Here is a 14,922-nt window from a genome sequence, read left to right on the forward strand (position 1 = left end):
TTCACTGGGCACTGGGTCATATGGCTGACCTCAGCTAACAAGCTGTTCCTGTTTTTAGGCTACTGGGAATGTTTATTGGCCACTGTTTTCCTCTTTTCTAAAGACATAGCTATTTCTTAAGACCCATATAAATCATAAGGTCACAAAACACATAAAAACTGTGACATTCTCTGTGATACAGGATAAAAATTAACTAAATTCAGGCTTAGCAGCTTCAAACATCTATGGTATATTTTAGCATAAGATAAATACATTTATTTAAGTTATATATACTTTTCAGTTCTAGGATACCTACAATAAAATGGCAATAAAGTTGCTCAATGGGACAAACTTTTATATTCCGGTGTTTCAAATTGGTATGCTTTAACTGTGAGCTCTATTACAAAAACTGTAAATCTGAAACACTTTAAATAGTGATCTGTTTGCAATAAACATTAAGTAATCATACTTTATAAGAAAATTATAATTCTGAGGGTAATATTGACTTTCCTAATGCAGATTTCAAGAACAGAATCTCAGGGAGAGGTTGCACTCATGTTGGATTGACACACTGATGTGTGCAAAATCAGACTACACCTGTAAGGACATGCATAAGTCATGCATTATCAACAGGGGTCTTATTTATAATGTCTCTACTGAAGTTAGACAACAAATTAATAGAAAAGCATTGGTTGGCAATTACTATAGTTTAAATTTACACAGACACTCTGTTTCCCAGCTCTCATCTGCTTTAGTGGTTTTGAAATGAACACCTTCCAGGCTGAAAAGTTTCTTAGGCTGTTCTCTGGCTGAGAATGAACTTTAGGAAAAAACATCTGAAATTATTCAGGTCTTTTCTTGTATAAAGAATACAAAAATATACACAGAGAAACACACACACATATGTGCATACACGTTCCAGTTGCAAAACAGAAGACAAGCCACAGGACTTTTTCAGGCAGCTCTTCAACCACACAGTCAGATCAGAAGTCTGGAATTTGAAAGCACCATCCTTGAGTAAATGTTCCCTGCACTGCTCTTAGGAAATATCATTCAGATTTCACAAAGCCAGGGCTCCTTTAAAGTTGCCAACCCTAGGTATTACTCATGTGCTTAAGGGTTGTTTGTTAAAGTGGCAATGTACACAACCAAATGATTTTGTGCTGAGATAACGGCTCGCCAAGAAACTTGCAGACATTGCAAGTGGGTTGATCTCTGAACTACAAATGTTTGTTATTCAGCTTTGTGTGCCTCCTGTGCCAGAGAGCACTCCTAGATGTTATGGCCAGGCACTTTGCCTTCCCAAGTTTGTATTATTAGAAAGAAGTAAGGAGATGGTTTTCATCTACATGTTACAATAGTCTGCCAAAGATCTTCTCAGCATTATGGGAATGTTTACCTAATAATGCCACGTATCTCACACACTTAAGGACTCTGTTTTCAATACAGAAAAAAGTTTGAAAGTTTGGATCTCCTTTATGTAGTTCAAACTCTGTTTTTCTTCAGTGATAGTTCAAGAGAGTCTGACCCTCCTTTCCCCAGTAAAAATCCACAGGAAAAACTCTAATAACTGCACATGATGAAACACTGACAAGCCAAAAAGTTTCAAATGCAAAGCTGGACATTTTCCAATAACTCCACTTGTTTGTGCATATGCCTAATCGTGTGGCTATATACAGGTTTGAGATACAGTCTCAGCAAAAAATCAATCCAATCATTTACATGTGTCACCCTTTCAGGCAAGGAAGACCCACAGCAGTCATTTATATCACTACAGACTAAGTATGTGAAGACACTAACCCCGCAGTGGATTTTCCACTTGGCCCAAGGTCTGCCCACAGGGCATGTGATGCAGAAATCACAAGAAAAGGAACAACACTGAGAAATATTGAACTCCAAGTGCCTAAAACTGCATCCTTAATATTCCCTTATGTAGTTCCTAACTGGAAGTAAATGAAAATGCCCATCATTTTACTGTATTTACAGAACTTCAGGACATAGTTGCTATGGAAGAGAATTGCTATAACTTCTGATCTAAAGCTGATATGTATGTCTGTAATTTCCTTTCTCCTTTAGCCTCTTTTAGTTTCATTAATTACAGGTATTGGTCAGAGAGGTTGTAGACAGCCCACAAGGGACAAATATCTGAGTTTCCAAAGTGTGGAACTTATTTTATGTTCTGAACTTTCACAGTTTCATGAAAAGCTAACATCTACCTTATATTTTTAAAAGTTGAGTTCCTAAGGTTGTGATTAATATACTACATAGATTCCCAAAGGATAATTACAAATTAATCAGTGGTCCAAACTCCCAAATGGAGTTTTATAAGGTTGCCATAACTTTAAAGCGTTTCTTTCCTCCTTTCATGGAAAGAAAAAGGAGTCACAACCGATTCTGATCTCCATTTGATACAGTTCTTTCTCTGTTCTTTCAGCATTCGAGGAGGCAAACCCAAGGCTTCTCTAACTTACCAATTAGGCAGGCTTTTTAGTGAATTCAGCAGTACATGCACAGAGCACTCATCCAACCACAAATCATTAAACTTGTTAGGCGCATGAAAACAATGTTTGATGGATATAGAGGTGTACAGTGAGTGCAAGTGTGTATATATGCATGAGTCTCTGTATGCAAGTTATTTAGTCTAGTTCTCCTACAGAAATGTATTTGTGATTCTGTGTGAGACTTTGCAGCCCCTTCTTCCAGTCATTCTATAGCTTAGGAAAACTTCCAAGTTTCAAGCCTCTGTTAAGAAGCTTTATTTGAAACCCACAGAAGCCACTAGGAATCTTTCCATTATTTCAGGAGAAGCTAGACCGGGCTCTTATGCTCAAAACACAGTATATGGCTATCTCAGCTTTGTTCCTTGCTGTTTGCAAAATTCCTGTAAGACTGCTGGCACTCAGTCTCTCTCTCCTGTCTCCACATATGTAAAATGAGAATGACAACTTTACCTCAGAGGAATGTCGCAAAGCTTCACTTATAAACAGATTGGCATACTTGGATGAAGTTGCTGTACTAACAAGAAGTTTTCTGATTGATGGGCATCTCTTGGGAGGTCATAGAAACAAAAACAAAACCATATAGTCAATTTTTTTGAATTTTTTTTTTTTTTGCTTTAAAGAGCCTATTCTTATGCATGATGGCTGTTTGTGCCATCTTTCTTCTTTCTCTTATCACCTAGAATATCTTTCCAAATCTAACCGTGTAAAATTAGTGGCTAAATGCTAATATAAGCATAGGCATAACCCTCACACCTGAAACATCTACATGAAAAGCTTGAGGTACAGTGAGTAATAAGAAAGTTAGTTTTTAAAAAATGTAACTATTTTTCCAGTTTCTAAAACCCTTAGCTGTCTCAACATAGATAAAGTAACTATTAAACAACCAGTAAAAATTAGACTGCATTTCATTTTGTGAAGAACACTGGAAAGTTGGCAAGAGGTAAGATTTTGCAGTGAAATAGGGAAGTGAACAAGTTGTAAATGACTCTAATATCTTCCAGATGGCATATTTTACTTGGGAACTGAGTTTAAAGTAATTAGAGGCATGTGAAATTCCTATAAATACTAAACTTCACCAGTTTGACACTAGAAAGCTCCTTCCTCTCTGAAGTCTTTAAACTGCTAAGTGTTTCTTTTTTCCCCACTTAAAGTGGAAGTCAAGCATTTGTAAATTTGTCTTATTTGACAGACAGAAACCTTTTCAGTGAAAAGATAGCATTTTTCTGTGCCAGAAAGTTATGAACTGAAGTTTCTCACTGAAGAGGTTTAAAATTGAAAGTTTCTTCCCAGAAGAGGTTTTCATTTTTATATACTGGGATCATTATATTATAATTTATTACAGTATGTGGCAAGCAGTGAAATCAGTGGAATTTACTGTAACTTCAAGATCAGTCTTTTCATTGGTGAAATGCTTTTTGCAAATAGATGTGCTGAAGACCTTAGCAGATGAATTTTGCTTTTACTTCCCTTAGGACATTGTAATGCTAAAATTTCAAAACCCAATCCATAACCTCTGGTCCTTCTTCATTTTCTGCATGACAATGTTACATGCATTCCAAAAGTGAATCCTGGTGTTCTCATTTCTGTTGAAGGATTTTCCAGATTTTATTTGATATTAATAGAATAGAACCAAGTAAACACAAGGTAAAATATTCTGTCACCACTTGCACCCTCTTTAGCCATATGTCAGTGTAAACCGACTTAGATCCATTGGTATAAAGGGCCTAATCTCATTTGCAGCAGATAAAGATCTGGCTATTGTTCTCACTGGAGCTGTGCAGATAAAAGTGCAGATACAATCTTGCTTATTTGGTTCAGATCTTCAGTTCTGCCAGTCCCAGGTACTCAAAAAACATGAGCCAAAATGCAAGGAGCATGTGATGAGATGAAGGATACTCAGATTTTAAAATAGTAATGATTATTTTTGTTACTTCTGGATTTTAAAATGTTATTGGTTAAGATATGAGATTCCTTTGTTCAGCAGAGAATTAAAAGCTTAATTTTAAATGAAAGTGCAAATCCCAATGCATTCAATTATTCTAGAAACCAGTGTAATAACAAGAGTGCTGCTAACATTGGTTGGAATTTAACTGTTGCAGTGGGTAACTGTAGATCTTCATTGATGTCTTTGTTACATCTTTTCTCTTTTTCACTGCCTCATTGTCTTGCACTAAAATAGACCCTCAGTAGTTCATTCTTAATGGAAACCCACCGTCAGTTAATGGCATTAGTAAATTACTGAACAGTGGCCAAATCCCAATGGCCTTATTCCCAGAAATCTCTTAGGTTGACAGGACCTTTGTATGAATAACTCCAGTGAATTTTGGCCCTGGGTGAACACCATAAAAACACCAGCTCACAAAAGACCAATGGAAACAAAGGCCCCCCAAACTGACAGTACATTACAAATCATTAATCGATTGCAAATTGTGCATTTAAATATCCAGCACTTTAAAGAACTCTAGGGTTTAGATGATCTGTTGTCTCCCTCAGGGGGCTGCCTCTGCACCATGAATCCAGTACAGGCAAAATCAGTTTAAAAGCTCCTGCCATGGGCACTGACTCCCACTTTCCCTTCTCATGGAGCTTGCACTGCCTGGTTCATCCTAATTCAACAGTGTGCATGTCCATCCTTGGAGAAATATCGGCTGGGTGTTTTAATAGACTTGAAGAAAAAAGGGGAGGGAGGGAGGGAGGGAGGGAGGACACAGTGGGGTGGGGCTTAAAAAGGGAAAAAACCCTGCCGTTCCCTTGTCACCCAGTGATCAGGGAACACTTGTGCCCTGCTTAGACTTTTAAGGACACAGCAGTCACCCAGGATCCTCTGAGGGCTGCATGCTGCTTTCACTTCCATCAAGGTGTCTTGTCAGGCCCACGTGTGACGAATTATTTCCCCCTGGTGTAGACACCTGCCCTGACAGTCCCAGCTAGAGGGAAGGCTGATGCATCTTCACACAATGGGTCAGTGCCCCAGGGCCCACGAGATGGGGTACCTTACAGGAGGCCCTGGAGACTGCTCAGGCTGCACAGAGGAGGCTCAGATGAAGAGAAATGCAACAGATGCTGAGGTTACAGGCAGAAAATCAGCCCATTCAGGGCTATGCCTAATTTTTTATTTTTTATAGCATGTACTTCTTTTTTCTTTTTGCTAATAAACTGGGATTAAGGCTGGTGTCCCTCGAGTGCCTGCAGCTTTTAAGCTTTTAGCTCTGGGATACAGATTGCCTTGTGCCACAAACACTGCAGTAAATCCCACACCTCTAACCCTCAGTAACTAATGGGGCACAAAGCCACAGTGCAGAACAACTTGAAGCTCTTTATTTAGATTTCTCCTTGCGATGCCTTCTGTTCGACTAAAGTGGAGACTTGTGAGGAATAAAAAAAAATCTTTATAAAATAAAGGCAAAAGAAAGATACGTACTAAGAAGAAAATTTTCGGAACCAAAGATAGTCTGACCAAGGTGGATAATTCATGTCAGGGAGAAATTTAGCAGCTTGGTTGGATGTGGAATTAGAGTGATAAAGAAACACTTGGGAAATTTTTTCATCCTAACAGGTGAATAGCCAAAGTATTCATAACAACTATGTAGATCACAGTAGGCTGCAGAAAAATATGGTATACTTGGATGTAAATTATAGTTTTATATATTTCACTGACTTTTCATAAGATTAAATGGCAGATATTTAGATTTCAGCTGAGTTCTGCCTATTTCTTGAAAAGGAATTTTTTAAGGAAAAAGGCAGGAGATCTCACTGCCCTGGTAATAGGCAAATGTGTAGAAGCAGAATGTAGCTTGGCAGAATGGCTGGCTTCAGGAGCAGGCAGGGCTTTCCAGCACTTCCAGCACCTCACTTTCTGCAGTACAACATGCAATGGTGCAGTTCAGGGTCTCCAGCATGTTCAGAACTGAACCTCTATGTAAGTACTGTTACCACTTACTAGAAAGTGGTACTAGAAAATTCACCAAAATTTGAATTCTGCAGTTCTTTATGTTTTTCACTGCCCAGGGCTCATTTTATAGGTATTGTTTGGCTTTTTCCCTAAAACCATGCCTTAGACTTTCCAAAAAAGAACAAGTTCTTTGCAATTCCTTAAAAACTTTGTAGAGGAATTCTAGATTCCCTTTCTTTCCACTGGAAATGTCTCCCAGTCATGGCTTTACTAAACCATAAAATTAGGGTTAACTAGTATGGCCTGTGCAGGCAGCAGCTGGGAGGAGCAGGAAGTGTGTGTGAGCTCTTGCACAGCTATTTATCAGTCTCCCACCCAAAAGCCTTGCACACTACAGAGGGTGCAAACAGAAGTGGGATATTTGCAAAGACCCAGGCAAGCAAAAAGGGTATGCTTTTTGCACCGTGGCAAAGCAGCTCCATGAACACATTCACCAACTGTCCTCTCTTCTGGGCAGGCATCTCCTATTTTCACATCTGAACTCACGCTCGAGTCTTTCACCCGAAACTGCACTCAGTGGCTAGCACCATGTTTATATTTACATCTCTCTGCCATAAGCCCTAAAGGACTATAAAATTACAAGAAATATTTGCCACACCATTGACAGCAGTAACTGAGTGAAGAATTGCCAAATGGGAAATCCAAATTTGCAAACTCAGTATTCTGGGCTGGGTGCCAAGTCTGTCTGGGTGCTGCGGAGGTGACACATTCAGTCTTCTCACAGGGATGCCAACGTGCCAACTGTATCCCTGGCACAGCATCTTCTGACAAACTTATGGAAAAGAACTGCTACCAAGTCCAGAGGGACATGCAAGCTGCTTTCTGAGCTTCCTTGGCAGCAACTCCATTTCCAAGTTGTGACTGTACTTTCTCCTATTTACAAGACCAGTTGTTTGTGATATGCTGTGGTCTCTGGTAGGATTTTGAAAAGTGCAAAAATGACAGCAGGATGTTGGTTTCCAAGTATAAACTAGTAAAATCCAGAGTAATTTTATTTCTCTAAGAAAAAAATAATATAGATACTCATTTACTGCAGCCCAGTTATCATATGTTGCCACCAGTGTGGGAGAATCCAAATCCATTTGTTAACTGCCAAAAGTAAAACAAGATCATTAGAATATGAAGGTTGTGGGGCTGATCTCTAAAGCTTCCTCTTTCCAAATTGTTCTTCTTACCCTTTGTCTCACAGCTAAACTTCTTCACTGTCTGTCAGTAATTTTTCAAAATGAAAGAAAAAAAATTGAAAAATCCTCCAATCTTCCATGGGGCTGCATGACCTCTAACTTGCAAAAATCCATTAGAAGAAAGCCTTTTAGTAACCAAATTGTGTCATTTACAACTGCACAGCAGCCAGGAAGAGCACCATAAATTACAATTCTGTCACTACAGCAGACAATGGAAAGTGTGGGCAGGCTATTGCTATAAAGGAGGAAAACTAGGAGAGTGATAGAATTTAATTTAAATAGGGGGTTTTTGCCTAATTTACTTCATATAATAGCAAAATTGGTACTTACAGGTTACTTATTTTTTGGCTGTATATGGAAGCAAGACTATAGTAAGACTATATAACATTGTTTATTTTCAAGGTGTACCAGAATAAAAGCACCAAATCCAAGCCTTTTGAATTTTTATCTCCTTTATATATGAAGCAAAAAAGAATGTAAAATTTGCTTAGCATTTTTATTTAATTTTTTTTCACACCATTTGAAAATTTGCCTACTGTTGAATCTTGAGCAAAGAATGGTGCCTGGGAAAATGGTGAAATAATGTCACCATGGGGTAAATGGAGCAAAGACTGTCACTGAGATGCTGTGGGTTTATGTGGTTACTCTTTCTTTTTAACAAGCAGCTGATTATTTGGAGAAAGGTTGCCTTGTTAAAAATTCTCAGCATACTTTTTTTTCCCAAAATATAAAAACTAGTAGCATGTATCCCTGAGTACTTTCAATGGGTTTTGCAGGGAACATAGAGCTGGCATTTTTAAAGATATTTTTGAGAAGGGAAAATAAAAAACAAACCAGACAAAACCCCAAGAATTCTGAAGTCTCTTTACAGTTCTTCTCCTTACTTTCAAGTCTTGTTATACACATATCATAAAGACATTATAGAAAGAACAAAAGTCAAATTTTAAAAAATACAGGCTACTTAAGTATCTGTAAAATTATCTCAGAAATGCATATTTCCGCTTTGTATTTCCACCAGTCTGCACTGGGACAGTGAAGCTAGTGAGCTGAGCAATTGCTACTAGAAAAACCAAATGCATAAGAAGAAATGCAGTTAGCACAATATTTCACATATGTTAATGCTTACAGTTCCATCAGTGTCAGCTTTATTTTCTATTTGATATACACCAAAGCTGGCACACAATTTTAACTGATGAGGTAATGTCATTTTTAATTTAGGGAGCCTTAAGCTGTCCACTTTAACTAGTGATATCATCTTTGCAGCTGTCTCACAGGACTTCATGTAAACATAAGTAATGTGCCCTGGATGGTTTGGAGCAGAGTTGTTAAAAATGACATTGGTCATCATGAAGACATTCTTTTTTCCTTTGATCTCTTTAAAAATGCCAGACACACTTTATTGTCCTGTCATTTTTAGCTCTTCCTTGTATATTAATATGCTTGGAACATTTCAGTAAGCATAACAGTAGAATATAAAGGTCTAAACAAATTAATGGCAACATTTTAATGTCAGTCGTAGTAAGATAATGAAAAGTAAATGAGATTGTCTGGCTAACAGCAACTTGTTAAATGAAAGGGCAGCGTGGCTGAGACACAGAGGCAGCAGCAAGGAAAAGCCTTTTGCTGCTGCCTGAAAGAGTCACAGTTCACAACCCAAGCTCCAAAAGCCACCACTTTCTAGGAGAAGATAAAACTGCTTCTACAGATTGGGTCTGATCCTCCTTCCTGTCTGTGGTCAAGTGAAATCATCTGCTAATAAAACTTAAGAACAGACCTGTCTCTGCACCTGCAGTTCTCCCTCCTTTCATTCTCAGTTGTATTCCTTGGGCTGGTTTAGCACCCCCAGCCTGCTGGGCTTGCTCTCCTCAGCCCTTGAACACCAAATCTGTCAGAGCAGACACGGCACACTGGCATCTCTGGTGACAGGGCTGAGGAGCCCTAAAGTGTTGCTCACAGACAAACTTTTACTAGCAATCATTATTTGGTTATTACATGCTTTTCCTTATACAGTCTTAGGTTTGATGTAAATCATCACTGAGATTTTTAGCCCAGTCTGTCTAGTAATCACATGCTGTACAAATATAAATGTAGTAACGTGCACTTCTTGATTCAAATACCTAAGCAAAGGTGATTTGTATTGAAACAATTTTTGTCTGAGAAAAGCCAAGTGCTGTGACTGACTTGTGGATTTTGTGATGTGCTCCAAACTATTTGTCCAGATAATAAGGAAAAGAACAGATTTTTCTACCACTGATCTGCAGCATCATGGAGTTTTGAGCAAAATCTAATGTTTAGGGATTTATTTATTATTCTGTGGACATATGTTTGGAGGACAGCATATGGAAATCAAAGCATTGTTCATAAAGAGCTACAGCCAAGAAGACATTTTTGAATTCATAACAGAACTTCACAGTTTGAAAAGAATGCTATGCATTATGTATTGATAACAACACTACACAGACAAAGGAACACAATTTAATAATACAGAATTGTGCTCGTGAGATTTCCTTTTTTTTTTTTTTTGTTAATTGGTTACTTTAGCTGACATTGTCTGCAAGCATAATGGACACCATTCTTCCTAATAGTTCCATGTTGCCAGATGATGTCTACAGACATAATGTAGTCCATTTTAATTATTTCATTTTGCTTACATCTTTCAGCATAATGCATTTTCCAAGCAAGCTAGCATTTTTCTTGATTATCTATGTTGTGTTATGGTTTCTAAATTAATTAGGTCTCCTTCTTTCCTGGAAGTTAAAAGTTTCTTCCTTCCATTTATCTACCAGGTATGATTATGTTGAAGTGATTGATGGAGATAATGCTGAAGGACGCTTATGGGGAAAGTACTGTGGAAAAATTGCTCCCCCTCCTGTAGTGTCTACAGGACCATATCTTTTTATTAAATTTGTTTCTGACTATGAGACACATGGAGCAGGATTTTCTATCCGTTATGAAGTTTTCAAAAGAGGTAAGAAACTATTCATTTTTACATTGCATCAGAAAGTTCACCTTAATTCTTTGGAATGGGGAAAATGCATGAAAATGCTTGAAAAGGAAAATCTTATTACCCCAGTCATTCCAAGGTGGGGTGTGTGTTCAGTGGGTATAAATCATCATGAGTCCAGTGGGTCAGCTGCGTCTGAGGGTTGACTCCTCTGCATGAAATATGGTAGTTTTCGTCAGCTGTTTGTTTCAACCATCTTAAAACCATTAGCTTTATTGCTTTCCTTTTTTTTAATAATTACTGTATGATTTACAATGTTACTGCCTCAACAGCACTGCAACCTTCTGAGTCCCTGGGTTATTTTGGTTAGTGTTTTGCTCTGTGCTCCCAAGAGATGGCTGCGGGCTCGGAAAGGACCTGAGTACACGTGGGCAGCAGATGATGTTGCTGCTGCTTTCACAAATCATGTTTGGGAGGTAAAAGGGAGAAGCAGCTCACACTGATCAGGCATGACCTGCTGGATGCTCGTGCCAGGTATTAGTGCCAGTGAGCACAATTAGCTTCATGAGGCACAGAGAAACAGAGAGTGCAGGATTAACCAGACAGAGACACTCCCTCTTTTATAACACTCTTCCTGAGTCAATAGCTAGAAGGGCTGTAAGGTCACTCTTTTTGGCATACATCTTCTCTATAGCTGGATGGAGAGTAATAATTCATATATTCCATTCCTGGGGAATACAGGACCAAAACTCATCATGTATGAAAAGACAACATTCATTTTATAGGAAAAAAATTTGACTTCAACATCAATGTTTAGGGTCATATTCACAAAAGCAGCTCAAAACTTCAAATTTCCAATGCACACCACTCCCAGTCGGTGCCCCATTTTCAGAACGAGTCCAAGTCCCTTTTATGCACCTAAACCAGAGCCAGATTTTTAGCTGTGTTCAGCTCACACTCTTGGTGGCAGCTGTACTGTTAATGAGGAGAAACACAGTAGTGAAGTCTCTTTTCTATTGCTATTGCTGCTCTGCACAGTGCTAATTGGGGCCACAGACCTCTTGTTCACCATCTTCCCTGTCTGTAAATCCACTCTTGACTCCCAGAAATTCTTTTGCTGACCTTCAGGGTCACATTTTTTGAAAGAATTCAGCATCCAAATGACACCAAGCTTTCCTGAAAAAATATCTCTATTTATTTTGATATCCTTTGGAGCCTAAACTCTTGAAAATGTGTTCTGACGTTTCTCAGTGCTTATATATGCAGTACCATCTTTCATGAAGAACAAGGCTGAAACACAAGAGGAAGTGAAAGAATGATCTGTGAAACAATCTATTTTAGTAACTGAACCCTTTCAAGAAAAAAAGTTTTATTTATTTCCTGACAGTGTAGTGACAACTCAGAACTCTGACAGGAACATTGTGTTTATTTCCTTGTGTGGTCATTTACATGCCTCAAAGATGCACATTTACCATGTTAAGATGGCATTATGAATGTGATTTTACACACATGGAAGTCAGGAAACGCAAAATTATGGCTCCCAGAGCAACTTTAACTCCAGTTCATTCCACATAAACTGTATATTAAGGCAGGACAGTTATCACCATGCAGTGTTAGAAAATGCCATGTGTACACAAAGGATACAAATTATCATTGCTGTGGGAACACAGCCCTATTTAACTTCTGAAAAAATGCATATATGCTGTACCAGTTTTGCATTTTAATATCTGTGCCAAATAAATCAGTTCACCCTTTTGCACAGGTGAAAGGTGAAGCTCAGCTGCTCACACCAGACAAGTATGTCTGGTTTAGCATATTCATAACTTAGCTCATCATTTCCCAGGTATGGGCTTGGGAAGAATGATCCCAAGCCCAAGGTCCTGTGGTGCTGAGCTGAAGGCTGAGCTTCATTCCAGCACACAATCTATTTTTGCCCATTACTCTTTACTTCTCATTCAGCTCCGTAGCCAGAGAGACACTGAAGAAGTTGTAAAACTAAAACAGGACTAAAACATTTTGCCCAACACTTAGCCCACATAAAATTTGCATCATTTTGGCTTGGGCAGACATTCTATTTTAGGACGCATGAGTGACGTATTCACCAGGAAAGGATCTACACAGTTCACATTCAACATTCCTAACTTTAGTCAACTAAATTTATGGTGTAAACTGAGAGAAAAGAAAGTGTCGACCAAGAAGGCAAATGATTTTTTGGCTCAGTGACACCCACAGATAGCAGATTAAATGATCCCCAATGTCATCTCTTTTTCTTTGCTCTCTCTGTTGCCTCCTCTCTGTATTTCCTTCAGTTCATATTTCTTCCTTTGTTTCATGCACATGTACACATGTAGTTTCTCCACCTCAGAAGTATCTACTTTTGGTATCTCCACTGGAACCTTTTCTGCCAGTTTTCCATGCACATTGGCCCATGGAGTTCCTCATAGCCTCAGTATTGATATAATTCCTGCAGCTGCTTCACAGTGTCAGTAAAGGGTCAAAATCTTTGGAGGGCATTTTAGTGAGAAAGCACCCCTGAAAACAGTTTCTGTTTCTTGCACCAGATTGATTCAAACATGTTTAAAATAAAGCAAGCTGGCATCGAGATACTATGTGTGAGTGTAAGAGCCTGACGAGTGAACACACTTGGAGCCAGGATCTGGCTGTATTTAATAAAGCAATAATGATCCTGGCTTACATTTTATATTGCATCTTTTATTGGATTCCAAGAGGAGTACAGAGCAGTTTATACTATGAATGGCATAGCAAAGCTATTTTATCCTGGAACAGCAGCTACTGGTGGGAGTGAAGAGCAACAACCAGAATATAACCCTCCCCTACATGACAAGGAGACAAGGGAATGACAGGGAGAGAAGAGGAATATTCAACTAATGTGTAAGGGGGTGATTTAATTATAGGCAAAATGTAATTTCCCAAATTGGAATGGGTCAGGTTACATGAGCATCAATATCCACATCTTCCAAAATATGCCATGAAGTGTTCTGAATATTGATGTGATAGTTCAAGAATTTCCTCTCAGTGTCTGTTGAAGGGCAAGGATACCTGAACTGAGTAAATTCATTCAGACCTCTCTCTTGAGTGCTGAATTTAGCTGGGAGGTGGCCAGATCTGTGGAGGGTAATATGTTTGGCACATTCACAATGAAAACATTTTCTATAGTGAAATAAGAGTATTCATATATGCAACAAGCCAGACTGTTTTCCTTCAATGATCTGTGTTAGGCATTGGAAATCCTCTAAGGCTCCTGACTACAGTCTCTAAGGATGCTGGGCATCCTCATCCAGATTGGGGCCTCACACACGCCACCCTCCAGCACAGACCTGCCTGCTGCAACCAAGCTCTGCTCCCTGTGTCCTTCCTCTGCTCCATGTCTAAGGACCTTCATTTGAGTCATGCTACTCAAACTCCCCAGGTCAGCTGATATCCACCAATGCCCCAAGTCCTGTAAATCACTCTATTAAATCTGGAGGGTCAAAAGGCAGACCTTGTGGGAAGATGTGTGGGCAGTGCCTGCAGCTGACTTCTGAGTACGTCTGCAGGTGTGGGATCCACAGAGAGGATTCCTGAGGGACCTGAATAAAGGAGAAATGAGATCTATCAACAAGAGAGGGATTCCAGTTTGTCCCGGTACTCACAAAGGCAAATCCAGTGACCTGGCCTTTTATACCCTCCAATCTTCACTACCAGTTTCCTGCTCCACCAAGAGCGCTGTTTGGAGCATCCCATTATGCCATGGTGGGAACATCAGGGAAAGCTGGTGTGTCAACACTGACATTAGGTGACTTCTAGCAACACTGCCTGTAATCACACAGTTTATCATGCCCACACTAACAGCAACATTTTACTGGTGCACCTGTGTCAACACCACTCAGAATGAGTCACTCACCCTCAGTACATGTACGAATTACCTTTCACATTTAGTTTGTCAAGGAGGCATAGGTCACATCTGGCAGAGTTACTGAGTCAGTGCTCCAGGAATCTGAAACCACTACTCCCTCTACTGAATTCACTCACCCGCTTTTGTAAAAAGTTCTATTTCACCAATAAAAGCCTGTCAGCCATAAGATTTAAAGATTTGAGCTTGAAGGGGCTATAATTATTTCTCTAGGGCTCTGTCGAGATTTCTGCAGCTTACACTTTCATTGTTCCCACATGACTTTGTATTTGTCATAATTTTTTCTAGAGCTGGTACAAGTTTTCATATTGTTCCATACAAATTGAAAATTGAAGATCAGACAGTATATGTGGATTGGGCTTTAAATGACTGACTATCAATAATAGGAACAAGCTGGCTGAATGATTAATGCGGCGATTAAAATGAGGTGTTTCATTGAAAAGCCACCT

The 14,922-nt window shown here is 39.1% G+C and overlaps 1 protein-coding gene across 2 annotated transcripts in view; it reads left to right on the forward strand.

Annotated features, from left to right (window-relative positions):
• NRP1 (neuropilin 1) overlaps positions 1 to 14,922 on the forward strand; it is a 113,181-nt gene that overhangs the window by 35,539 nt on the left and 62,720 nt on the right. For both annotated transcript variants that reach the window (XM_066551649.1, XM_066551657.1), the window contains exon 3: positions 10,403 to 10,584. In XM_066551649.1, coding sequence (XP_066407746.1) covers positions 10,403 to 10,584 — 182 coding nt within the window. The remainder of the gene's footprint in view (positions 1 to 10,402; positions 10,585 to 14,922) is intronic.

Source organism: Molothrus aeneus, chromosome 1, assembly GCF_037042795.1.
Source record: "Molothrus aeneus isolate 106 chromosome 1, BPBGC_Maene_1.0, whole genome shotgun sequence".
In the NCBI taxonomy this organism is placed as follows: domain Eukaryota; kingdom Metazoa; phylum Chordata; class Aves; order Passeriformes; family Icteridae; genus Molothrus; species Molothrus aeneus.